The following is a 26,636-nucleotide window of genomic DNA, read 5'->3' on the forward strand; positions in this document are numbered from 1 at the left end:
TGCATTTTATTCCACTGGGGCCACTAATTTATTGAGAGGTCATCTGGAAGGTGGGCCCCCGACAAAGCATGGGAGCCGCCATCTGCCGCGACAGGGCCGGTGATCAGGCGACTTTGGTGCCCCGGCTGGCTCGGCTCCGACGAGGCCCCTTCCCGAAGAGTGCGACGCAGGAGGCAGCCGGGCGTGGCTCATCTGAAGGAATCACCCTGGAAACAGGATCAGCCCCAAGAGCAGCGAGCGGCTCTGGGATGGAGAGGTTCTGGAAGATGCCCCGACCCACTGCGGAGCTGCTACCAGACTTGGCGCAGCAAGGGGCGAGCACCCGGGGCCCTTGTGACCACGGGTGCTTGGGAATCAGGCGGGGCTGACCCGGGGAAGCAGCTTTACAAAGAGACCCCCACCACCGGTCACACCTGGTCCCGTCACCGCTTCGGAGCCCCGAGGTGTTGGGGCAAGACAGCACTCCCGGCTGGGCATGGGGTCAGGCCTCAGCCTCACGCCGGCGCCGCCACCGCCTTCTCCTGGCCAGGCACACGCAGCCCCCCTCAGCCCGGTCCCTGTGCTCGGCCGGCTAGCTAGCCGTCGTCCTCCTGGGGATGCAGCCTTCCATCTCCAGGGCCTCGGGCCAGCCTTCGTACTTATTGGTGTGCTTACTGTTCTTCACGTGCTGTGGGGTTTGGGGAGCAGGGGGTCAAGGCCTCAGCCCTAAGGCACAAGGGACAGACAGGGCTTGCAGTCCCTGTGTGCTGCTGTCAACCGACTGTGCACTCTCGGGGCACATCCCCGTCTGTCCCAATACACCTCGATTTTCTCATCTACCGAATGGGTGGAGTAGAAGAAGCCAGCTTCTCTGCACGTATGTGTGTGTGGCACACGTGAATATTCCCGCTCTCACCTGGCCCACAGGGGCTGCTGGAAATTTCAGGAAGAAAAAGGCCAGAGGGAGCATTTGTGCTCGGAGTGCTGAATTGCTCTTTTGAGGCACCCAGAGCCTTCCAGAAAGCACTGGAGCAGCCTATTTGCCTTGTCCTGCTGTGGGGGACAGGGCGGGGAGCCCCATGGTTTCACCACAGAGGAGGATGGCACCTGAGGCCTCCCAGCCCCGCACGTGGGGCTTGACATGTGTGGGTCTGGGGGGTCAGTCAGAGGACAGCAGGGGCTGGGGGGAGAAGGCCAGTGCAGTGTGAATCGGGGATCGGGGTTGCAGAAGCACGGGACAGGACTGAGCATCTTGAAGATGTTTGCGAGAAAGGTCTCTTAGTTGTGAGCCTTGCCATTACGAAAGCTTTGCATTTAAGGACCCTGTAGGGTGAAATCCATACAGGACAGGGAAGGTCAAAGTTATACTGCCCCTCCCTGTGCACCCGGTGAGGGGTCTGGGGCACCTTGGCTAGGGGTGCTGGGGCAGAATCCAGGGAAGCCTGCGGGGTGAACGGAAGGGGCAGGCACACTATTCTGCGGTGCGAGGCTCTCCACCTGTACCTGCTCAAATGGGCTCTTGTTCTGCACGCCCTTGGCCCCCACAAACACCCAGCTGTCCCGGAAGGCCAGGTCCTTCACATTCTTGCTGCCCAGATCACTGAAAAGCTTCCTGGTCTCCTCGTTCATCCTGCCGCACAGAAGGAAGACATATAAGCAGTCGCTGTGGAAGGGCGAGGCTGAGGCCGGCCTCGGCAATCACTTACTTGGTGGCTGGGTCGTCGTACGATGCCACAAACACCAGGGTACCTTCATGCAGTGGCCGAATAAACTTCAGCAGATCGTTGACATCTGGGGTGTCAGGTCACATGAAACACAAAGCATCGGGCACCACTGAGTAACCCTCCCTCACCAACCCTTGGTCTCCAAACAAGGAAACTAAAGCAGGGATCAGGCCAGGGACACACCCACCAAGGTCCCCAAGTGAAAGGGACAAACTGGTACAAGAAGCCAGGGCCATGCCCATGACCGTACACCTGTTCCTCTCCCTGCCCTTTCCAAACCCAAGGAAGCGCTCAAGAAGCCACGGCGAATAGACAGAGAACGGTGCTTCAGGGGAGAGACGCCCAGTCATTCTGCCGCACGACGAGCAGGAGGCCATGACCGCCACTCACCTCCTGCCCACATGTCAAAGGCCCGGGCTTCGATGAGCTCACCGCTGACCCCTGGGTTGACAGGGAGGGAAGAGTCCTGCTGGGCGAGCCACCAGGGCAAGGCCACCATACCATCCCGGCCACCCTAGATTGGGCTAAGGACACGGCAGCAGCCATGGGCGCAGCCCTTCTGGAAGCTTTGCAAACATCCTGCCCATTCATGCCCACCATGCCCCTTGTTCAGAAAGCTGCGGCCCATCCAGGGGCTCCCTAGGAAGCACCCTCCAACTTCCTGGAAACTTCTGGTTCTTTACTGGTTTTGTTTATTGGGTCACTTCTTCTGTGGAAACTTCAGTGTGCACGGACCCTCTTCCGGGCCTCTCTGTGGATTTCCAGAAGTGGGGCGGAGGGAGGAGAGGGCCAAGGCGAACACTCAGATGCCTCCTCATGGGGAGGGTGTGGGGAACAAGGGTGGCACATCATGGCATGGATCTGCTTCTCTGGTCTGAACTCTGACCTCACATCACAGGGACTCACCGTTCACCAGGGCGATGTTCAGTCCACGGCCCACGTTGTCCTTGACACTGCTCATGAGCCTGGCGGGGGGAGGAGGGGAGCAGAGTCCTCAAATGTCCCTCATAGATCTAGCTTTCAGGCTCCCACCCCCTCACCGCAAGGAGCTCACATCTTATCTTCGAGGCAGATCTTTGGTCCGATGACATTGGCGGCCCCGCTGACCATGCGGAAGGCCAGGTGCTCCTCAGGACATGGCTGGGGCAGGCCGCATTTGTACTTCTTGGCTCGTGGCTCTGGGCAGGTACAGCAGGGGTGACCCACGGGCCTGGCCCTGGGGTCACCTGAGATCTGAGAGGGGGAGGTCAGGACCAGCCCACAGGTAGGAATGAGTGGCCACAGAGCAGGGGACCAATGGGGTGGGTGGGGGGGGACATGGCTTAGGCCAAGGCCAGGGACACTTCCACGGACACTCTGCATCCTGCTGGCGCCGGCCTCAGCACAAGGTGACAGAGACCTCGGGGAGGCTTTTCTGCCACTGGTGGGAGAAAAGAGATAGGAGGGCTGGCCTTCGCTTGGCCCCGCCATGGAGAGAGCACAGGTGGGGAAGGAAGGGGCAGCTGGGAGGGCGACTGCAGGAAAGTGGTGACAAAAAAAAAGAGTGCCTGAACCCCACGGCAGAGGTGGGAGGACGGGAGGAGGGCGGCTGGCCTCTGTTACAGGTTCAACTGTGCCCCGCAAATGACACGTTCAAGTCCTACCTCCCAGCACCTTCGAATACCAGCCGATTTGAAAATAGGCTCATTGAAGATGTAATTTGTTAAAATGAGGTCATCCTGGAGTAGGGTGGCCCTAAATTCAATGACAAGTGTCCTTTTAAGGGACAGACAAGACAGAGACGGAAAAGGAGGCCCTGTGCAGACGGAGGCAGAGCCCGGAGGGACGTGCCCACCGCTCAAGGTGCACCTGCGGCCCCCACAGGCTGGAAGAGGCAGGAGGGAGCCTCCCCTGGAGCCTGCAGACTTCAGCCTTCCGGCTTCCTGAACTGGGGGAGAAGCCGCGTCTGAGGAGAAGAAACATCTCAGTGTACGTGGTGCGTGCTCCTTTGTTACAGCCAGGAAACATCTGACAGCAGGAGGTGGGCGCTGCTCCAACAAGTCCCCCAAAAGGTGGAAAGGGCTTTGGAACGGGGCAATGAAGGGAGGCTGTAGAATTTTGGGGTGCAGCTAGAAAAGGCCTCGATTGCCTTATGGGACTGTTGGTAGAAATATGGATGGAAGAGGGCGGAGCTGGTTTGAGAGCGGGGAGAACACATACATCATCATGACCATGTTGTCGTCGGCAACATGAAGGTTAAAGGCGCTCCTGTGGGGCACCCGGGTGGCTCAATCAGTGAAGTGTCTGAGTTTGGCTCAGGTCATGATCTCACGGCTCATGAGTTCGAGCGCCACCGTGTTAGGCTCTGTGCTGACAGCTCAGAGCCTGGAGCCTGCTTTGTTTTCTGCGTCTCCCTCTCTCTCTGCTCCTCCCCCACTTGCGCTCTGCCCATCTCCCTGTGTGTGTCTCTATCTCCCTCTCAAAAAGAAACATTAACAAAAATTAAAAAGGCGCTTCTGGTGAGGTCTCCGATGGAAACCGGGAACATGGTATTGGATCCTGGAGGTAAGGTTCATAAAGTGGCAAAGAACTCATAAACACTGAACTGGGATACTTAGTTGAGGAGGTTTCCAAACACAGTATTGAGGGCTTGGCCTGGTTTCTCCTTGGTGCTCACAGCAAAACGTGCGAGAGCAGGCTCTGTGCTTGGATGAGCATTTACTACGGAGCCAGAGGGTGCGACTTGTGGACCCGTGCAAGCATGTCAGTAGAAGCCAGGAACAGAAACGGCCTTATCCACGAGAGATCTGGAGGGCCCTCTCATCTCCTCGCTTAGAGTCTCGTAAATCGCACAAGAGACCAACAATGTTTTTTGAGAATTTTATACCAGCAGAAAGAGTGCTGTTCTGGGCTGAAAGGGACAGAAAAGGGGCAGAAGGAAGAAGCATGGCTCTGAGGGCAGAGCGGTGGCTACCGAGGCCAGAGATGGGCCAGGCCCAGAGGGTAGGACCGCACCCTCCACTCCAGAGGGTGCCCCTCACCCCCGTTCAGTTACATCCAGAGCACAGAGCATTGGGCCCTAGAGGATTCTCCTGAGGCCTTGAATCCTAATGGCATTTGCCCTACTGGGACTGGTGACTGGTTTATCCCTTCCGGTTCCTCCCTCTTGCAGTGGGGACATCTATCCTATGCTTATCTTACCAGTAACTGGATTTCTAGGTTCACAGCATGCAAGCAGCTCCAGTGGGCCGTGATGGCCAGTTTGGGGAGGGATGAAGGGAGAACAGAGAGCCTGCAGGCCTTAAGGCAGGTAGCAGTATCAGAGAAGTAGTATGAGGGCTGGGCACAGGAAAGGAGCAGGGAGGTGACGGGAGGCTTACCTGCAGTTGCTGAGTTCTCTGGGCCTGTGGATACAGAGAGTTGTTGGTGTCAGGGTGGAGGCCTCCAGGGCCCTGTAGCAGAGCCTCCTGGCCTGACACCGTGAAGTCAAGGTGGAGGATTGATCAGGCTCAGGGGCCAGGGGCTAAGCCAGATTCAAGCCCCCTGCTCCGGGAAGAAAGTAAATTGCAATTGTAAATGGTACTTGGGTGAATCGTCACCAATAACAAGGCGTAGAGTCCCGTCACCTTCTCAGAGCCCAGCATATAGCCTGCAGGGAGCAGCCAGGGTGTCGTCCCCAGTGTTCAGTGGAAGCCTCCCTGCCCCTCTCTCAGACACTAGTGACTCCAACTGGGCACAGAATTCTAAATACATGGATTGGAGTTCCCAAATGAAACAACTGGGTGGTAGAGGGAAGAATGTGTTGGATGTCAGGAGGCCGACTGGGGTTAGCTAGAGGTGGCCCACCAGGGAGACAGAAAACCCAGGCCATACCCACCTCACCCAGAGCCAGGGTGGCCACCCTGGCGACCTCCACAGACAATCAAGAGTCCCACACTCACTGGAGAAGAGTTGCTGGATACGAGGAAAGCCACTGCCAGGCCCACCTAGGAGAATGCTGACCACGATCCAGGTGAGGCCCACGGTGACAATCAGGGCCACAATGCGGAGGGGGCCTGGAGGCAGGACAGACACAGGAAGGCCACCTCAGTTGCCAGTGAGCTCCCGAATGACCCTAGGGCCTCTCAGGACTGGATTTCCATGCCCCCTTGGGAAGAAGAAGGTGGGGACCTGTTGCCACTCGGCAGGCCTGGGACAGGAACTTGAGATCGTGGCAGGTAGATGGAGGAAACGGAGCCCCAGGCTGGGAGCTGGGTTCTCTGTGGAGCCCTGTAACTTTTGGCCTCTGAGGTTACCAGTGTATTCTTGTGCCATCCATCGTGTTCTGTTTCTCCTGTTATGATGGAGGAGGGGGTCCCTACTCAATTTGAAGACCTGTTCCTTCACCTGCTGGGAGCTGGACCCTGAGGTCTTCTACTTACGCAGATTTCTTGTCATAGTCCCCATTCGCTCTATCTTGCTCTCTCTCCTGTACCTTCAACATCTCCCGTTGTAAGAAGTCACCGAAGCGAAGGGGCTCCTTCAGAATCACAGCCCCATCCTGTGATTCTCTCTCCCCTCCCTTCATCTTCCCCTCCCTTCATCTTCCCAGTTAGCATGGCCTCTCTCTCCCTTCCCTTCATCTTCCCAGTTAGCATGTCCAAAGGCATCTGCACTGCCTCTTTCTGCATGTCACCTTACACTGTGTCCCCACCTACTCCAGCCTGGCCTTGTCTACATCACCCCATCAAGGCAGCTTGTTGTCAAGGCCACCTATGACCTTCCTGGTGTTAGCTCCCTGAGTCGCTTGTGGGTCCCCATGCTGGAAATACTTGTCCACTGGGTTCTCAGACAGCACATTCTAACCCCATCTGGACGGTCGTCAGCCTCGTTGCTCAAATGATCTTCATCTATTTTCCACTGAAAAGCTCCATGTGCCCCTGTTTCCCTACATACAGTCTACTCTCCTATACGTGCCCTCATCAAGTCCTGGCCCTGAATTAACCGCCTCCTTTCTTGCTGCAGCCCTGACTGATCTTGAGGCCGTAACTTCCCATCCAGTCCGTCACCGGCCAGTTGTCACGAGGATAGATTTACAACGCTGCAACCCTAGGAGGTCTGAAGTGGCAATTCTTGAGTTCCTCTGAAACCACGCCTCCCCGGTAGCACACCCCGCCCCCTGGAGCTAGCCGCCATGCTCCGCGAAGCCTCTCGCACAACTCATTTTCTCAGACAGCGGCCACAGCGGCCGGTTATCCGAGTTGGGACAAATCGACTATCTTAATCCTCCTTTCACAGTTCTTGAAGTTCTGGGAGGTGAAAAGATTTGCTCAAGGTCATAGAATGACACTTTGTGCAGGGTTCTCCGTTTCCAAAACCACACTCAGTGGTCCATCAGGGCACCTCCAGACACCGATCTCTGGACACCTGGGTCGCCAGGGCGATCCCCTTTCCAACTCCTTTGCAATCACTCTGGACGCCACCCACCTGCCAACCTCATGTCCACTTCTCCCGCGGGGTTGGGGTCGTCGGCAGGTGCAGTGTTTGGGGACCCTGCACTCTGGGGGCAACAAAACACAAGCGTGAGCCTGTGCTTGGTCCTCGCTGCTGGGTGGACGCGACCGGTGCACCGGCTTGTTCGTCCAACCACCTGGCCAGGCTCCTCGGGCACGCGCAGAAAGGCCCTGTCGGGACAAGAAGGTCCTCAGGAACCCGTCGACTCACAGCCGTGCCCACGGGAGCCCCTGGAGCCGGGAAGTAAAGCTGGTTTGCCCGGACGGAGGCCTCCTCCCATGGGAGGCCCCGTGCTCAGGTCGCCCTTCCCAGGCTGGGGACGGACGACGCCGGTTAGCTGGTGGAGACTTGCCTGGCCCGTGGCGCGATGCAAGCTGGGTTGTGGGCAGCCTTGTCAGGCCGGTCGCCCGGCTCCGCTCGCGAGGGGAGACGAGGGAGATGCGCAGCTCGGTCCGACAGGCCCGGCAATGGCGGCCCGGGGGCGGGGCCACAGCCCGCCGGTACCGCCCCCGCCGCGGGGCTGGCAGAGGAGAGGAGGCGGTGGAGTCCCCGCCCCCGGGCTCAACGCATCCCCGCCCACAGGCCCGCCTCCACCACCCGCTCTGGCCGCCGGGTGGGAGGGGCCCGCACCGGCCCGGCCTCGGAAGGCGCTCTGGCGGGGTCCCCAGGCCTCTAAATGGGAGGAGCCGTGTGGTCGCGCTCCTGATCCACGCGTGCTTCGCGGTACAAACCTGCCCCCAGACTCCTCTAAGGCGGTACGAGCCGGCCTTCCTAGGCTTCGAGGGCTGGGGTTGCACTCCTGCCCTGCAGTCGGATTTCTGAAGCCTTGAATGAAGCGGATGTATCTGGGGTCTTAATTAGAAATTCTTTCAAAATTGGTATGTGTCTCTTTTAGAAACCAGGAGGTATAGAACAGTCCACCGGGGAAAATACCGGAACGTGACGAGCCAGAGGCCACCAAGCTCAGCCTTGCGATGCCTTTCCTCACGGTTGGCTTTCTAGATGGAAGCACGTTCACGTGGTCTCTCACCTCGCTCTGATACTGGAAAACTCGGGTCCGCTCCCCTCAGCGCCTTCAGGAAGGCGTCTTTGCCACCGCCCAGTGCACCCCAATCACCTCCTGCACCGGGAGAGCTGGACCCGCTGTCAGGGGGACCCATCTTTCTTTCTGGACGACAGCACCTGGGTGGCATGAGAGTGCGGTGGGGGGGGGGGGGGCACCTGTGCCCCCTGACCCAATGACCCCACGACAAAGCCTTCATGAGGAAAGAATCCAAAATACAGACAAAGCCTGTAAAGCTAGGCAGTGACAGCTCTGGTTACAACCCAGTACCGTCTACACTGGTGTATGCAACACACAAGATCAAAGTAATCGGTTTTAGGCCCTGGCTGCTGCAGGCACAGGTTTTTTTTTTTTTTCCCCACGGAATTTGGTATCAGACATAATGCTGACCATCTGTCAAACACCAGTGCTCTCCTCAGTGCTCTTTCCTGCAATGCTTGTAGCCGTGGTGCCCAGGACGGAGCTCCTGGGCTGCCAGCCAGACGAGGGGCATCTGCCAGACTGGTAGTTCAGAGAGGCCACTGTTTACATCTTGCTCAGAGCACGCATTTTGGAACGCTTGCTTTAATGAGTCCCCCTGAGGGTCCTGAGGCACACCCACCATCCCCACGGGCACCACATAAGTCATGGGCCAGAAGCCTGGCATTCAGTTTCAGGTCTTCGGGGCCTTGTGGGACAGCCTTGCACAACTCCCTTGTTTTCTTGGGGACTGTTTTTCAATTCGGACATACGGAGGGTTAGGCCCTCATGTTGCCGCCCCAGCACAGGCAGCCAGCGTGAAGGAGCAGAAAATGATTCCTGTGGGCCCTCTTACCTGTGCCCCAGCATAGTTCCCACAGCTGAGGCGCCAGTTGACTGTTGTTCCTTGGGTCCCCTTGCCTCTGCCTCAGCGTAGGCAATCTGGAGTGGACGTGCCGGCTGATATCCTCAACTGATCTCTCCTCTGCTTCTTGCAGCGTAGAAACTGGCCACGGAGCTGTCAGTCAACGGTCCGCCTCCCAACCTGCGGGTTTCTACCCCACAGTAGACCCCCTCACCCGGGCCTTGTGGCCTCTAGATTGGGCAACCGGATCTCAGGTGGCAGTCGAATGCCCTCACCTCTGCCACAGTGCGGGACTCCAGAGCTGAAGGGACAATTGGCTTCCCCCCGCCCAGTCCTTCAGACCTCTGTGTTTAATAACCCACAGCTAAAGTGACACTTGAATGACCTCAACGGTCCCTCATTCTCCTTTCCAGCACAGGATACAGACATGGGCTTTCGTTCGAATGCTGTTGTCACCTGGGGCCACAGCACTGAGGAGGCACTGGCGTGCCTTCCGGCGGGGTTCACATCCCTGCCTGTGTAGCTCTCATTTCGGACGTGCTACTTGTGGATCGTGTCGGGTTCTCACGTTCTGCCTCAGGGTAGGGACCCAGACCTGAGGTAACCGCTCAGTGCCCACACCTGCCCCTCACCCGAGCATAGGCACGAAGAGCTGAAAGGGGGCTCTCCACACCTGACCTCCAAGCCTTGCCCTAGAGTACGATCAACTTAAATGGTAGTTGAATGTTGGAACCCGGACGCAGGACTTAGGGCCCCAGAGCTCAGGACTGTTGGTCGGCCTCACACAGGTGCTCCCATCCTGTCCCAGTGTAGACATTCAGCGCCAGTTGAAAGCACTTATACCCCAGCACCAATGTTGCTACCCAGAGTGAAAGTGACAGCTTAATGTCCTTACCCGGGATCTCATGCCTCGTCCCCACTGCAGGCTCCTAGGGCTGAGAGGACAGTCGACTGTCCTCATCAGGGCCCTCACCGCTTTGTTCCACAGAGGCACCCAGAGGTCAGGTGACAGTTGAATGTCACCAGCAGGGCCCTTATGTCTGCCCCAGCGTAGCACCTACATCTGAAATGTCAGCTGACTGTCGTCACCTGGGCCCATGTGCCTGTCGCAGGAGAGACACTCAGAACACGATGAGATTGGGATGCCCCAACACTCCTCCCTCCGTGCTCACACATGGTCATCATGTGCTGTTGGCCCTGGAGCTGTGTCCCTCTTCTACTTTGGCCTCCTGCTGCTGCCCCTGTGTGGATCCCCCCAGGAGCACCCTCCCTGGTCATGCCATGCCAGCACGGTCCCCAGGGGACCTGGGGACCCAGGAGGACTGTCGACAGAATCCAGCTCTGCTGGGTTCCTCAGTGTATGAATGCCTGTGTGGCACTGCGAAGGACTCTGAACTTGAAGATCCCTGAGGGGTCAGGAAGGACTCCCGCACCCTCAGTTACTTGACTCCTCCCCATCACCAAGGGCTTGAAATTATCCTCATATCCGTATTTTGAGGATTTGAGGTTTGCAGGATGGGCCAGGGCAGCAGCAGCAGACTTAGATGGCTCTTCCCCTGGAGTAGGCAGGGCAGCACCCCCTGGGGGGGGGAAGCAGGGGGAAGGCACGGCCGTATCTTCAGGGAGGGACCCATTCTGCCCCATTCCGGGCCACCATCCCGGGGCCCGGCCCTCTCCTGTCATTTCAGCTCATCCTCCCATCACTGTGGCTGCACCACAGCCAAGGACAAAGACTCTCTGTAGCCACGTGGGAGCCAAAGTGTTACAGGAGAGCCTGTGAGTTCCCAGGCTGGCCCCCACTGACTCCTGGGGAAGCCTTTGCCACTGCCCCCTCTCCAGGAGGCCACAGGCACTAGAAATAAGGGTGAACGCCACTGCCCTCTGGCCGAAGCCTGGCCTACAATCCTGTCCACATGGAGTCTTCAGCTTCTCTGCATGGACCTGGGGCAGGACAGGTTTTGAGGTCCAGTTCCCACCCAGCTGGCACTCAAGGCTCTGTGATCTGTCTGTATCCTATCCCTATTCCAGTGAACTCGGTGACCTCCCCCCTTCCTTAATCGGAGGTGTGCCACTTTCCCTGGCTTCAGGAGGGGGTGGGAGGGTGGAGATGGCACCCTAGGGTGCAGGTCATGTGTCCAGGGGTGACCTGCTACCCTAGCATATGTGGGGGGAACAGATCAGCCCACCATTGGAGTTTCTTCATCTCCGTACTGCTGTTGCAGAGTCGTGGGTGGGAGCCTTGGTTTGTCCCCCTGCAGTCAGCAATCTGCCTGCCACACTGCACTCCACTGGCCTCTCCCTACCCAGGCTCCCAGCTACTACCATCCCAGCTCCGGGCGAGGGGGCTATGCAGGAGCTAAGGCTGGCTGCTTCTCCTTGGTGGCAGGCAGGAACGGGCCTAGACGGTTGGAGCGAAAAGCTCTGGGCAACTGATTGCCTCCCAAGTGGGGCACGGGTTAAGCTGGAGGGAGGGGTCACAGCTGAATGCCCTCAACAGCCTGAGGGCCTTCTCCCTCCCGGAACAGGGAGCAGGCCAGCCGCAAGGCCCCGGGGTACGTGTTCACCTCCCTGGGAGTGGAACCTTCCTCCCCTGGTGTCTTTCTGGGCCCCTTGTTCCCTCCGCAAAATGTACCAGCACCTGATCGTGGTGTCCTTCTGTTTCTGGTTGGTTGCATCTAGTGGAACCCAGGCCACGAGTGCAGGGACTGCAGTGTCGCTTCCTGCCGTGTCCCTGTGGCTCAGCCGAGCGGAGCTGGGGGAGGTGGCAGAAAAGACTGGGGGCTGCTGCCTTTGTTGGGAGTGTACTGGGATGAACAGCGGTCCCCCTGATCTGTGTCCACCTGGATCCTTGGCACATGGCCTTGTTTGGAAACAGAGCGTTTACAGAGATAACCAAGGGAAGCCAGGCTGACGCCGTGCTGGAGCCGAGCGCACCCTGAATGCATGCAACAAGACTGGTGTCCTCGGGAGGGAAAGCAGGAGCCGTACATGCACAGACACCAGGCGGCGTGTGGAGACACAGACAGACACAGGGGTAATGTGTGTACAAGCCACGGAAGGCCAAGGATGTTGGCCACCACCTGCACGCGGAAGAGGCAAGGTCGTCCCCTAGAGTCTTCGGAGGGAGTGCAGCCCTGCCAACACGTGGGTTTCAGACTTCTGGCGTCAGGACTGTGACAGGATAAAAGTCTATTGTCTTATGCTCCCCCCACCCCATCGGGCGTGGTGCCTTGCTACAGGCGCCCTCCCCCAGCACCCCCTCTGCCTCTCGTGCCCAGATCCCGCTCGCCAGCATGCACCGGCGGCGTGTGTACACGGCCCCCAGCCACTCTGCTAAGCGAGCCGGCCGGGGCGGGGACGTCGTCAGGGCGGATGCCCACGTGGGCAGCGAGTGCATGGAAGCGTTCGGTGCAGAGTGAAGAGCACAGATGGGACAGGGGGCTCAGGAGGCAGCTGGGACGCAGGGCTTGGCCACAGCTACACCCGGGGTCAGGGCTGACGGCCTAGGTCCTGAGCCCACACTGCGGAGGGAAGTGGGTGACAAAAATGGGGCGGCCCCGGGCCCTCCACCAAACGGGCCAGCATCAGGCGCAGGTGGCCTCCTCCATGGTTGCGAGTGGCAGGAAGGAAACAACCAGGGAGCAGACGGGTCTGTCTGTGGATTTAATGGCAGGGGGCTGAGACGGTGAGTGCCCCTTGCTGTTTCTGTTTTTCCAGTGGCGAGGGGGCCCCCTGTAGGTGCGTGGGCCGTGGAGTGCGGAGTTGGAGGGGCGGGGGGAGCCGGTGGGGCGGAGGGACATTCAGGGGGCCCATGACACAGGGGACGGCGGGGCGGCACGGAGGTCCCTCCCAGCAGGTGACCAGGAATGTCAAGCGGCACCGAGACGGAGACCTGTGAGAAAGCGCTCGCCCCCTGCCCCGCCCCGCCCCTGTTCTGAGGAGCTCGCTCAGAGCCGGCGGAGTGTGGAGTGGCCTGCCCGCCGCCCCTCCCTGCCATCTCTCCCTCCTGTCCTGGTAGGAGCAGCCCCAGACCGGCAGAGAAGCCACGCCACTTCCTCCTGTTGGGGCTCACTCCTGCAGACAGAGGTGGCTCAGGAAAGGCTGGTGGCAGCTAGGGATGGTCATGGCGCGAGTCTTGAGTGCGTGGTGCTTGCGGAATGTAGCTAGGCCCAGGGTGGCAGGCGGCACAGAGCGGGCAGGGTGGCCAGGGGCCAGGAATGTGAGACTTATGGTCCTGAAGCCCTCCCGACGTGGGCTCGGGGTGGCGGGCGAGTGGGTGGAACAGGACAGACAGGGCCACGGTGGGTGGGGCAGGGACCTGGGGCTCAGAGCTTGTGGGGGTTCACCCACTTGTAGGTGCCCTCGTACTGGAAGCCCACTCTCTTCATCAGCTCGTCTGCCTCCGCGGGGCCTCGGCTGAGAGAGCGACAGGCAGAGGGGAGATGTGAGGGAGCCCTTGGCCCCCGTGTCCCTTGCCCCCAGCCCATCCTCCCCCCTCCATGCCCCAGCGCCTCACCTGCCATAAACATAGGGGATGGGCTGGGGCTTTTCGCGCTCGATCTCGTGCAGCAGCGGCGTGAAGATCCGCCAGGCCTCCCGGAGCTCGTCACTGAGGGGACACAGGGGGGCTCTGGCGTCGTTCCCGGGGTAGTGGGGGAGCGGGTTGCCCTGTGGGCCCCGGGGCCGCCCCTCACCTGCGCACGAAGTGCATCTGGTTCCCACAGAAGACGTCCAGGATAAGGCGCTCATAGGCGTCGGGGAGCTTCACGTTCTACAGGGAGGGGGTCGTACTCAGGCCGCCCATGCACGCGCACCCCCCCAGCCGCCCCCCCTGCCCCCCCGCCCCAGGGCGCGTGGCTACCTTGTATCTGTTGCCGTAGGTCAGGTCCAGCTCGGACTCCTCAGGGTTGAAGAACATGCCAGGCTTCTTGGTCATCATCTTGGTGTACACGGCCTCGTTGGGCTGCACGCGGATCACGAGCTCGTTGCGCTTGCACTGCTGCTGGAAGATGTCTCCGGACACGTCGCGGAACTGCAGACGCACCTCGGCCTTGCGCTCGTTCAAGGCTTTGCCGCAGCGCAGGACGAAGGGCACCCCTGGTTGGGGCGGAGCTGACTTCAGGTCCCCCTGCCCCAGCGGCCCAGGCTGAGCGCGCGTGAGGGGGCGAGAGAGGGGGTGAGGTGGGGGCTGTGTGAACGAGCGTGATGTGGGGGTGAAGGCGAGTGCGCACGTGTGCGGCGAGGCGGCCTCTCCCGCCCAGCGCCCCTCGGGCCCGGAGTCCCACGTGTATTGGCTGCCGCGCCCAAGCGGGTCACACCCCGGGAACGAGGGCTCCCTGGGTAGACGCCGGCCCGCCCGCCAGGCCCGGAGATGCCACCTACCTTCCCACCTCTCGTTCTCCACGTAGAGGACAACGGCCGCAAAGGTGGCAGTAACGGAGCCGCGGGGCACCGTGGGGTCATCCAGGTACCCTTTGGTGGCCTCGCCTTCTCCGCTGGGGTTGCCCACGTACTGGCCCAGGACCACGTTCTCTGACTGCACCTCAGAGATGCACTTTAACACCTTGACCTGGAAGAGAGCCGGGGGGGGGGGGGGGTGTGTGGGGAGCTCCTTGGGTACCGGGGCGGAGCAGCCACGCAGGGGACAGACGGCAGCGGCCTGAGGCGGCCACGTGACCGTGGGTGGGCTTCCCGCAGGGCTGCCTGGTCTGTGCGGACAGGGGCTGGTGCCCGGACAGGGGCTGGTGCCCGGCCAGCTGCGCACACCCTGCCGAGGGGCGTGACCGTGGCCTCCCACCCAAGGCCTCTCTGGGGCCACCTGGACCCGCTCTCCTCTTTTCTGAGGGAGAGGCTAAGCGCCGAATTGCCCACGGGTCCTATCGGTCCTGGGACGTGACATCCTGGGCTTCTTGCTCTTGGGCCAGCAGCAGGGACCAGGAGGGTGCGCCTGCACCCACCTTCTCGTCGCGGACATCGTCCGAGTCAGTGGAGGCGGGCTTCTCCATGGCCACTAGACACAGCATCTGCAGGAGGTGGTTCTGCATCACGTCCCTGCAGAGGGAAGAGTGCGCGCAACGCACGTCAGGGGCTTCCAGGCTGGGAGGAAGGGGGAGGCGTGGGCTCACCCCAGCCCCTCCCCGTCGGCCACGCCCGGGCACATGGCACCTCAGACATGGCTTGCTAGCAACAAGCTATGACATTTGCTCCGAGCCCATGGCTACCCCTGGACGTCACCTCAAGTCAAGGAAAGAGACAGTGAACCATCGCTTCACGGTCACCACTGACCACTCACACACCCACCCACGAATGTGAACCTGGAGGGGGGAGGAGAAGCCCCCAGGACAGGGAGGGTGACAGGCTCTCACCGGATGATCCCAAATTCATCGAAGTAGCCTCCACGGCCCTCGGTGCCAAAGGGCTCCTTGAAAGTGAGGATGACACAGGCGATGTTGTCCCGGTTCCAGATGGGACCAAAGATCCTGTTGGCGAATCTGCAGGAGGCGCACGGTGGAGGGTGGCACCGCATTGCCAGGGCAACATCAGGCTGGGACGGCCCCGCCGCTCCCTATGCCCGGCCCCGCCCCGGCCACCCCCCCCTCCCCCCCCCCCCCTCCCCAGCTGCATGGCTTCTGCCCAGCCCTGGCCGGACCTCAGCACCATCAGGTTCTGCACCATCTCCTTGCCCAGGTAGTGGTCGATGCGGTAGATCTGGTCCTCACGGAATAAGGACGAGATGTGGTTGGATAGCCGGTCAGAGCTCTGCAGGTCCCTCCCGAAAGGCTTCTCCACAATGATACGGTTCCAGCCTCTGTGGGAACCCAGAGCCACATCACCCCATACCCGTCCTGGGGGAGCAGGGGCCAGAATCCTGTCACCCCCCAGGGTCCCTTCCTCAAGGAGAGGCAGAGCCTTCCCTCCCCTGTGCATTCTCAGATGACCAATGAAACTCTGCTAGGCAAGGCCTCCTGCCCCACCTTGGCACACAGCCCCCAGACCCAAGGACAGTCGTCGTCTGCGGCCCTCAATGCCACACTCAAAATTTCCTCGGAAGCCTTCCGGCCCGACCCGCTGCTGACTAGCAAGAGTGCTCCGTCCAGCGGATCCCGCTCCCCTCCAGCCCCACACTGGATCTTCAGGAGTGGCCTGGGAGCTAGTTGGGGGATGGGGCGGGGAGCGGATGTCAGGGGCACAGCTGTCTCCATGGATTTTAAAATGAATAAAGGTCCCTTTCTTTGCTATTTCCCACGGACAGTTAACGTGGCATTTTGCATTCAAAACCAAGGCAAAGTGAAACAGACGACTGGCTTTGGGAAGGACGCACTGCCAGGACTGGTGTTCTGTAGGAAGCAACATGCTCGTGGAGCTATGCTGCCACCTTGTGGCCACGAAGGTGACCTTAGAAAACACTAAAAAAACCCAGAGAACAAGGAACCAGCAGCAGGAGTTTTGTGGAGCAACACTGCCACCTTGTGGTCCTGGCAGGGATAGCTGCCAAGGAAACGGATTTCTAGCAAGATGGACCACGAGGGGCACGAGGATCTCCAGGGTAAACAAGTGGGGTAGCATTTTCAGTAAATGCTATTACAAAGCACCCGTATTTATACCCTTTTGTCTTCTGGGGGGAGCTAATTCACGCGCAGAACAAACAAGGGTCACCATCTTTTTCCGACTCCGGAGACTAGTTTGGCCCAGGGGCTCTGGACAACCGCCAGGGCAGGCCAGACCAGCACAGGGCACACCTGGCAGGCAGGGAGGGCAAAAGACAAGCCTTACGTCTGGCTCATGCAGGTCTCATGGATGTGCTTGGTGACCACCTCATAGACCGTGGGCGGCAAGGCCAGGTAAAAGAGGCGGTTGGTCTGCGGCCCCTGGTGAAGGCCATTCACGTGGCTGTTGAGGCGCCTGTAGGACGCCACGTCGTCGTACTGGCCAGCCACATACGAGTTGCGGGCGAAGAACTCCTCCAGCTTGGCCTTCTCCTCCGGTGTGGCCTGAGAAAGACAGAGCCAGGGACGTTGCCCCTTGCCAGCCCTCCCTCTGTCCTCCCACGGCCGGGGCGGGCTCCCTCAGCGGTCAGTCATCCTAGCTCCACGCTGGGTACACCCCCATCCTGTCAGCTTTGCATGCCCACGGGGGGAGGCTGAGGCAGCATGAACACTGCAAGATTTGGGGCCCAGCGGTCACCCCTGGGGGCCTTGTGCCCTAAGACACAAGTTAGAGTCCAGGAAACTGTGACCTGGGAGAAACACACCGGAGAGAGATCTCTCTCCCAAGTCACCACACCAAACTGCGGTGTGCTGGGAAAGGCAGACCTGTAAGATTTCTGCGGTGAAGAGACTTTCTCGGCTCCTGGCCCCGGGGGGAGGGGGGCGCAGCAGGGGGGACCTGCTATGTCTGGGTCAGAGGGGGACTGGGAGATGGGGCTCTCGGGCCGGCAGGGTTTTGTGCACCAGTGTGCCAGGGCAGTGTGCGTGCCTGGGGGGAGGCAAGGATGACAACTGCGAGGGCATGAGCGCCTCCAAGCCATCTTCCTAACAAGGCCTTGGCCTTGGCCACGGCAGGGGACAAAGGGTCCTGTCCCAGAGAGCAGGAGTACGTGGAAGAAAGGGCATCTTGTGATGGGATGGGAAGGGGGCATGTCCCTCACGGAGACCCCAGATGCCACTCACTTTGAAGAAGGGCTCGCTCTGCTTGCGGATGTCGGCCACTGTGAGACGGGAGCGGGCGTAGCCCACGATGAAGGTGTCTTCGGGCAGAAGACCGTCGCGGAACAACCACCTGAGGGCACAGCACGGCTGTGGCCAGGGCGGGGAGGGTCGGGAGGGCTGGGGGCAGTGGGACGGTACGGGACATGCTTACCAGACGGTGGGGTAGATCTTCTTCTTGGCCAGGTCGCCCTGCGGCAGAGGGAACAGGCACGGTTAGGAGAAGCTGGGGGCAGTGCCTAGACGGTCTCGCCTTGGAGACCGGGGCACTCGCCCAGGGTCACCGCTCAGCTACACGTATACCTGTCTCGCCCCTGTAAGTAGCGAGAGGAGCTGGAACTAGAGCCTGCGCTAGCCCTTTACCCTGCCCCTGGGCCGACAGCACCCCTGTATCACAGTAGCCACCCTGCCCTGGTGCGAATGGACCTCATCCCAGGAGGAGCGTCCACCGACCTGCTTGCCCTGTGACCACACAAACCATGGTCTCCAGTCTCAGGTGCAAGTGCAGTAAAACCCAGGCCAAAGAGCCCACTTCCGGGGTGCCTGGGAGGCTCAGCCGGCTGAGTGTCCAACTCTTGATTTCGGCTCAGGTCGTGATCTCACGGTCTTGTGATCGAGCCCTGTGTCAAGCTCCATGCTGGGCATGCTGCCTGCTTTTGTTTTTTTTTTTTTTAATTTTTTAATGTTTATTTATTTTTGACAGAAACAGAGAGATAGAGTATGAGCAGGGGAGGGGCAGAGAGAGAGGGAGACACAGAATGGGAAGCAGGCTCCAGGCTCCGAGCTGTCAGCACAGAGCCTGACGCGGGGCTCGAACTCACAGACTGCGAGATCATGACCTGAGCTGAAGTCGGATGCTCAACTGACTGAGCCACCCAGGCACCCAGTCTGCTTAAGATTCTCTTTCTCCCCCTCTGCCCCTCCCTTGCTCACTCACGTGTGCACGCCTGTTCTCTCTAAAACGAAAATAAAAAAAGTTTCAGAAAGCCCATTTTTTTTTAAAGTTTATTTATTTATTTTGAGAGACAGAGAAAGCACGAGTCGAGGAGGAACAGAGAGAAGGAGAGAATCCCAAGCAGGCTCCGCACAGTCAGCATGGAGCCTGACACGGGGCTCGATCCTACCAACCATGGAGATCATGACCTGAGCCGAAGTCAGACACTCAAAAGACTGAGCCCCTCGGGCACCCTTCAAATAGCCCACTTCTAAACAGCCCACAGGCTAAATGAGGAAACCTGAAAACTCTAGAACCCAACGGCAACAGAAGTAGCATATATGAAAACCTAGGAGGCATGGCCTGAAATGCTGACATTAGCTTGGGACTAAAGAGCTAAGTGCCAGACTTAAGAAATCAGACACAAGACAGTAGAACTTTTATTTTATTTTTAAATATTTGTTTATTTTTGAGACAGAGTGTGAATGGGGGAGGGGTACAGAGAGATGGGGACAGAGGGTCGGAAGTGGGCTCTGGACTGACAGCAGCAAACCCAACGTGGGGCTCGAACTCACGAACCGTGAGATCATGACCTGAGCTGAAAGTTGGATGCTCAACCAACTGAGCCACCCGTGCGGCCCGAGAGGATTTTAAAGCCAAACAAATTACAGGGCAGAAAACAATGAAAACTAAAAATTCATAAAATGGGAAACAAACTGAAAAAATATATCAACAGAGCCAAAAGTTGGTTTTTAAAAAGACTAATGAAGACAGACAACCCTCTGGCGAGACTGTTTTTCTAAAACGCACCAAGAATTAGGAGAGCAACAGGACAAAAGCACAGTCAGGAAAACACAAAAGGGCATTTTATGAACAACCTCACGCCATGTCTGACAACTTTGACGAAATGGACAAATTTCTAGAAAAATCCAATCCATCCAAATGGACAGGGACCTGAGTGGGTGATGGTCACACAGGAAATCGGATCGCGGCCACAAACCTTTCGGCCCCGACAGTACCAAACCCTGACCCGTGCACTAGGGCGCTTTACCAGGGGGCCCTACCGAAACGCCGGCAAGAGGGAAGCCCGTCCGGAGGCAAGCTCTGCCTACGACCCAGAATATATAACTTACTCCTACGGGAAGATAAGAAACCAACACAATTAGAGATCGACTGGATACTTGGCCAGGAAGAGAAACGAATGGCTAATAGACACGTGAGCAAGTGTGCGAGGTCATCAGGGGGCAGAAAAACGCGCGTTAAACCACCAGATGCTGCTTCACGTCTGTTGGAACGGCTGCAATCCGAACGACCGGCAGCGCCGAGCGCCGGAGAGGAGGCGGCGCAAACTGTACGCGGACGTTCACGGCAGCGTTAACTCGCGGTGGCCCCGCGCTCGGGACAACCCAGATGCTCAGTCAACATTTAGATTTCGTCTAAGAAACAAACCCTGAAAACCGAACCGAACCGAACCAAACCTCAATGCAACAGTCGAGCAGAGGCTGGGGAATGGGCGAAACAAGGGCAGAAAGTCACGGGAGCCGGCCAATGGACAGCGGCCATTCGCTGCGTCATTCTGTCTACTTTGTGGATGTGCGAGATTTTCCAAAACGAAAGGGTGTTGAACACAAGGCAGCTTCGAGCCACAGCGTGGCGCATCCCAGATATTCAAGAGGACCCCCCCCACCCCAGAAAGAATCACCGAGTTCCTTCTCTCCCCGCTCCACCAAGGTTGAATTTTGTAAGCTAACAAAGGAATTCTCTGCTCCAGGTGGAAGAGGAAGGGGCAAGAACGGTCATGGGCTCCGGAAGAACAGAGCAGCAGAGAGCCCTTTCATCTGTGTGCCCTACAATTAGAGCGTGGGATGGGCCCCGGGCGGGAACCCGCGCTCCGCCAAGCATTGCCAATCATCGGGGAGAGAGGAAGCCAGGCTGGGGTGTACTGGACTTGCCGCAGGCCGAGAAACTAACTCCAGGGACGAGGACCTAAATATTCAATGTGAAATTACCTTTTAGAAGCAATGTAACTACTGGATAAACTCATTTCTATGAACAGCTGCAAAATGGAAGCCACGTGACCAGAACCAAAGCAATTCTGGCCTGGTTAAATGCTCCCCCCTGCAAGAGACAAGCAGTTAGGAAGGCACCCAGCGGGCTCCTGGGTGGGAGATCCCGACTCTGGGTGGGGGCGGGTGCAGGCTCGAGGGTGCCTTGTTTGCTCCAGTTTCCTCCTGTTCTTTGCTCCTTGGGTGACCCGATGTCCCCACGCAGGCAAGTTTCTGTCATCTCCCTGTGTCATTTCCAGGCTCCAATGGGACCCCAAACTCCCAAAGTCAGTGGTTCCCAAACCAGGGTTCCCTGTGTTGGTGCCCGTGCCCACGTCTCCTGTTCACAATCGATCCCCCAAGGAATCTGGTGTGGGTCCCTGTTGTAACTGCCACCTTCAGATGGCTTCTGTCGCTGGTCTTTCAAGGTCCCACTCCAACCCGCAGCCTGGGAAGTAAGCTCCCTGTCCATGTCCCTCAGTGCCCACCAGCCCTCGTTACGGCACTCCTCACAGTGACCGACCCATCAGTGGGGCTGGGGGGAGACACTGCTCAGGTCACTTCAGCCCTGCGTGCTCCAGAGAGGACCGGTTTGCTGGGGACCAGCCCGCGGGAGAAACAATCAGAACCACGGCCTGCAAACACCTCCCGACCTTCCTTGTGGCAGGTGATGTTTGCTGACGATCAAATTCCAGTAGGCTGACAGGAATCGGGACAGGTTGCGGGCAATGGATTGGTGGCAGGGGACTAGCCTCCTGTCTGCTGAGTCACGATGCCCAACACCCTAAGCTGTTTGTTCTTGCTGCTCCCCTTGGGATTAACCAGCAACAGAACCTGCTTGCCTTGTTCAGCTCAGTCCCTGTGACCAGAGGCCTGCTGGGCTCCACGTCAACCACGGGAGAGGTGAGGTGGGACCCAGGACAGTGGTAGGGGGTCCTGGCGGCTGCTCCAGGGAAGTGGCCCGCCCTCCCCCCCAGCCTAGACCAGCCTCCTTTGCAAGAAGGAACGTGGGAAGGCATCGACCAAATCAAAGCATGCCATGAGCCGGGAGGGAGGGGGGGTGGGGGGGGGGATGGAGCACAGGGACTCCAGGTGAAATGCGGTTGGAAGTCTCCTCTTTCCCAACCCCCCCATTTTGCCTGAGAACCACAGTGGGGAAAGAGCTGCCCTGACACCTGTGGTGACCTAGCAGGAGAAGCGGCCCTCGTTAAGATCTCCAGGTACCAACATCTGTCCCCGCTGGAGTGCAGTGGGGGCCACCACCTGCGTGTTGCCCCCTAGGTTTGACCTCAGCTTCTAGCGTTATAAACCCGAGCCACTGCCGACATCTCTGTGTGAGGATTTTACGGCGGAGGGTACAGCAGAGAGCTTCACAGGCTGGCTGCCAGCTGGAGGCCTGGCAGGGGTGGGCCACCCAGGTCCCCCGAGGGTCACCTGGGTCAAGGATCTGCCTGGACTCCTGGGGTGGAGGCTGGGCCCTGGCTGGGGCCCAGTCGGCTCCTGACAGCCGGGGAGAACCTGGGGGCTGCCGAGGTAGGCTCAGCTGCAAAACCAACAAAAGGGCCTCCCTCTTAACACCCTGGGGCTCGTGAATCATCAGGCCTCTGGGGAAGTGCCAAGGTCATCATGACACAGCAAGAATCTTATCGACCCAAGGGGGAAAGGCAGCCCAGAAATGCCCCCAAAGGAGAGACGCGCTAGTGCTTCCAGGTCATACGGGCATGAGGCTCGAACACCCATCAAGTCCATGGCCCTTGCGGTCCAGGTGGGGAGATTTGAGGTCCAGGGAGGCGAGGGGCTTGCCGAGAACCCTGCAGCGAGCCAGTTCTGCCCAGGCACACTCCCTGTCCTATTCTCTCTCCCGCTCCTCCATTCCTTTCTCCATCCTCTATGGGGGAGAGTCTGCTGGCCTATCCGTGGTCTTATCAGCTGGGAGAGGAGGTGACCTGCCAGGCCCAAGGTTCCCCTCTGACACTGGTCTGTAAAGAGAAACTTGTTTCTTTCATTCCCGACGGGTACAGTAAGTACCTCCACTCCTTCCCCGGCTGGGCGCAGGAGTCCTGAGCAAGGGGGTGACGGCCACACTAGAGGAACAGAGAGCAGCTCAAAGCCTATTGGGTAGCTCCGTAAGCCAGCATCAGGACGCTCCCAGCAAGGAAGCTAGGCGTGAGAGCGAGGGGTGGGTAAACAGGGGAGGAAGGAGGAAGGGGCAGAGGGTGGCCTTGTGGGCCCAGCCTGCCCTGGGGCATCTGCTGGCCACTGGCGGCTCTGCACCTGCTCCTCTCTTTGCACGCGTGCTCCCCAACCCTGGCTCTGCAAACCTCACTCGGAAGGCCCTCCTCATGGGAACTGTGTGCCGGAGGTGGCTGGGGACACAAGGGCCTGTTTCCTTTTTCTGTCACGTGCGCCACTACGAGTTCTTATTCGGCTACCAACTCTCCTTGGGTCCCTTCAGCCCAGCACACAGATCACACAAAGAAAGCAGAGCCCGTGTTCACTACACCGCAGAGAAGCCACTGACTACGATTTAATGGATGAACGAGTAGGGAACTTGCTGGTTCCCAGAATCAGGCTGTGGCACAGTGCGTCTCCAGTGCCGCTCTATCTCCTACAAAGGGGGGGGGGGCAGGCATCAGACAGCGGGAGCTGTTCTAGATGCTGCTTGCTCACGGGACGCCCACCCGCCTAGCCCCAGCCCCCTTGAGCAGGAGGACAGGAGAAACAACTCAGGACAAGGGGTCCTCCCCCACCCCACCCTGCTGTAGTGGCACTTCCCATTTCTGCTCTGGAAGCCTCTGAATGTTGCTCTCAGGGCAGAGGAGAGCAAAGGGGAACCCTATCAATTGCAAAAAAAGTTGCTCAACCCCAAGCTGGCCATAGGCGAAGGCAGTGAGCAATCAGGGAATTAGCTCAGCTCCAAGTCTCTTGACATCTGTTTCAAAAGGCCTCATTTGCTATGTGGAAACACTGAGGTTCAGAGAGGAAAGACACTTGCCAGTCACACAGCAAGCTTGGATGCTCTCAATAAAGCATCTAAGAGTTGAGGGCCTGGAGTTCTAAGCCATTTATTGTGGCCTGGGGTCCGCTGGTGGAGCGCCCTATGACAGGCTGCTATATGGACGGGGGAAGGAAGAGGAACGATCCTGAGTAGCTTTCTGCTCCAACTTGTTTCTTGAACAAACAGCCTAATGGTCAGAGTCCTAGGTGGGAAGGTCTGTGGCCAATACAGGTATGGCTCCTCGAAGCAGAACGTGCTCCCTCGAAGGAGGGCCAGGGTAGAGACCAAGGCTGCTCCCCGCTGCCCCATGTCCCCGGGTTCCCCCTACTCTTGGGGTTATGGACTCAGAGGACAGTGCTTGGGGTGGCCTGCCCTCCCCCCACCTTCTGACAGAGTGCTCCCCCCAGCAGCACTGTGTCCTGCCCTCCCTTTCTGAGTTCTGATCAGAATCACAAAAGCTGGCAAGGAGAGGCTCTGCATATGATACATGAACAAAGAACAAAGTTCTCTTCCAGAGCTAAGGGGACCTTGACATGGAAGGCACAGAGAGACAACGTGTACCCTGTCAAGAGTCAGCTACTTTGTTAGAATTCCTGCTTGAGATTGTACAAGTTACTGGCAGAAATTGTCACGGGATGGTTAGCAGGTTGTCGTTCTGCCCAGGAGGAAAGTGAAGAGAGATCACTTTTACTTGGAGATGAAACCCTGGCAGCTCACCTTGCCACCCGGCAGATCTGGTTTCCACAGGGCACACCGGCGGGATGCTTTAGCTGGGGGGTCACGGCCCCACTAGGCACCCCCAACCCCCTCCTGTCTCCACCCTCCACCATGTCCAGTTCATGTGCTATACCTCTGACTTTGACCTTCTGGACCAAAATGGCAGTTCCACAGCTGATACAATGGGCTGGGGTGGGACAGGTCATAGCTCCTCAGCAGGCCGTGGAAGTTTGGGTAATGACATGGTATTCAAAGGAAGGTCGAGTGTTTCCCCCTCCGGGGAAACTTGTGGTAGAGAGGGACAAGGTGGAGCTCGGGCCTCAGATCCTGCCTTTGGGACTAACTGTGTGACATTTGTCAAGTCACAAAGAGGTTGGAAAAGGATCCAAAGTGAACAGCTTCCCCTGTCGGCAGCTCGGTTTTCCCCGTGAAGGAAGAAGTCTCTAAGGACCCCCCGCTCCAGGACATGGGTCTATAGTCAATGGCTGCACACGGATTTCATGACCACCTGGCAGTGCACTTATACTGGGTGGTACTGGGAAGATAGTGGCATACGGGCAGGAGCAAGAGGGAGGGCCTAGTGGAGCGGAGCCCCTGGGGCCCCACGACAATGAGTTGGGAAAGCCCAGGGACCCAGCAGGAAGGGACCTGAGGCAATGTCACACTCGAAGCCTGTTTAAGATGTGGGGCCCGCGGGGAGACTCACCGATGCACCCATGATGATGAAGATATGTGTGTCAGATCGATGGAAGGCATTGCCCTGGTACAGCTCTTCCCGCAGGATCCCGCACACCTGGGTCCGGCTCAGGGCCACCTGCTCTGCCATGATGCTCTCTGGTTAAAGAAAGGCTCGTTGACAAGGCACAGAACAGAAGAGCATTGAGAAGTTTGGTCCGCTTCTGGAGGGGTCCCTTTGGGATCTCACCCAGCGATGCCTGATTATTGAAACCACTCAATGGCTGGGGAACAGGACGGCTGGGGGGTTAGAAACTGCAGGCTCTGGGGGGTTAGAAACTGCAGGCTCTGGGCTCCCACCATACTATCCAGGCAACTTTTTTTCATGGCATACTCTACAAAATATACATACTTTACCACACTCAAAGCACTGGTGGATGCCAGCAAGAGCCTCAATTCTGCGGGACTATGGAAAACTGCTGGAGCGCTACGTAGCCTGCCTGGGACCAATTCACCCCAGACTCCAGCGGAAACTCCACAATGAGCGGGAGCATATTAGACCACGCAGACGACGGTGCAGTTCCAGCGCTCCTCCGGCCAAGCTGGGAGACGCCGGCAAGTCGCCGCCCCTCTCAGGGTCTCTATCTCCTCAGGGGTTCAACGGAGAGATGCAGGGGACACTGGGACCAATTAAACCCTCTCCATTCGGCCCCGCTCCCAAGCATGGCAAATCAAAGGGCCGCGCGGCACAGCATGCTCCTCCGCTGGCGCGGCGCCTGGCCCCTACGTTACCTGCGTCTCACAGCCGATGAACGCCGCGCTCCTAGCCCCTGAATCCCAGGCCGTTTCCGGGGGCTGTGCCCCGCCGGCTCATTTAACCAGCGGGGGCGGGCGCCTAATCTGAGCTGACCGGCCTCAGGCGACGCGCGTGGGCGGGGCCTCAGCGTGTCCCTCCCCCACATGGGCGGGGCGGAAATCGGGCGCGGGGAGGTGCGCGCGCATCCCACGCTGGGGGCCCCCGCCCCCGCTAAGCTCCCACCCTTGGCCCGCCCCGCCCCTTGGGCACCTGCTCGCGCCTCCCGGCCGTGTGGCGCCTTCTGTCCCTGCCGCCGCTGCGCCGCGTCCTCGTTGCCTCGCGGGTCCGCGCGCAGCTCTGCGCTGTCCGCCCGCGTACCCATCGCTAGCTCGGCCCGGTCCTACAATCCAGTTTTTTCGCCCGTCTCGGGCGGCCCTGCACCCTCGCGGAGGGGTCTACTTCCGCCGGCAGTGTGACCACACCTCCTTGACCCTGTTCCAGGGCGGGGCCTTCTGAAGCCAGGAGGCTCCCTATTAGCTCCTCCCCTGGCGGGGGCGGGGCGGCCCACCGCCTGGAGGCTGGAGACCTCCGCCCGAGAGACGAGGGTGAGAGTGGGTCGCGATGCTCCGAAAAGCACCAGGTGCTGCATATCACTGGGAACGTCCTGTGGGCCAGCGAAGGCTGACGGGCTCGGGTTCCCCTCGG

At 59.1% G+C, this 26,636-nt stretch overlaps 2 protein-coding genes across 3 annotated transcripts; both read right to left on the reverse strand.

The window, feature by feature from the left end:
- On the reverse strand, nt 1–7,990 carry FAM3A (FAM3 metabolism regulating signaling molecule A). The gene is made up of 11 exons (XM_047847471.1): nt 7,907–7,990; nt 7,528–7,695; nt 7,149–7,345; nt 5,624–5,737; nt 5,063–5,086; nt 2,758–2,881; nt 2,610–2,668; nt 2,094–2,144; nt 1,686–1,770; nt 1,483–1,609; nt 1–667 (listed from the first exon to the last, which is right to left on the reverse strand). The coding sequence occupies exons 3-11, from the start codon at nt 7,159–7,161 to the stop codon at nt 572–574; spliced, it is 693 nt and encodes a 230-aa protein (XP_047703427.1). The 5' UTR covers nt 7,162–7,345; nt 7,528–7,695; nt 7,907–7,990; the 3' UTR covers nt 1–571.
- A 4,721-nt stretch (nt 7,991–12,711) lies between these two features.
- On the reverse strand, nt 12,712–26,414 carry G6PD (glucose-6-phosphate dehydrogenase). Of its 2 annotated transcripts, none has more exons than XM_047847447.1 (13): nt 26,202–26,414; nt 25,167–25,294; nt 17,921–17,958; nt 17,731–17,839; nt 16,835–17,052; nt 15,711–15,869; nt 15,427–15,552; nt 15,019–15,112; nt 14,444–14,630; nt 13,923–14,158; nt 13,756–13,832; nt 13,578–13,670; nt 12,712–13,477 (listed from the first exon to the last, which is right to left on the reverse strand). In XM_047847447.1, exons 1-13 carry the CDS (start codon nt 26,311–26,313, stop codon nt 13,387–13,389), a joined length of 1,668 nt encoding a protein of 555 aa, XP_047703403.1. In that variant the 5' UTR covers nt 26,314–26,414; the 3' UTR covers nt 12,712–13,386. The 2 variants fall into 2 exon arrangements, with proteins under 2 accessions (XP_047703403.1, XP_047703404.1); XM_047847448.1 differs by lacking the exon at nt 26,202–26,414 and adding an exon at nt 25,928–26,084.
- Nucleotides 26,415–26,636: the final 222 nt, after the last annotated feature.

Source organism: Prionailurus viverrinus, unplaced genomic scaffold (genome assembly GCF_022837055.1).
Source record: "Prionailurus viverrinus isolate Anna unplaced genomic scaffold, UM_Priviv_1.0 scaffold_49, whole genome shotgun sequence".
In the NCBI taxonomy this organism is placed as follows: Eukaryota; Metazoa; Chordata; class Mammalia; order Carnivora; family Felidae; genus Prionailurus; species Prionailurus viverrinus.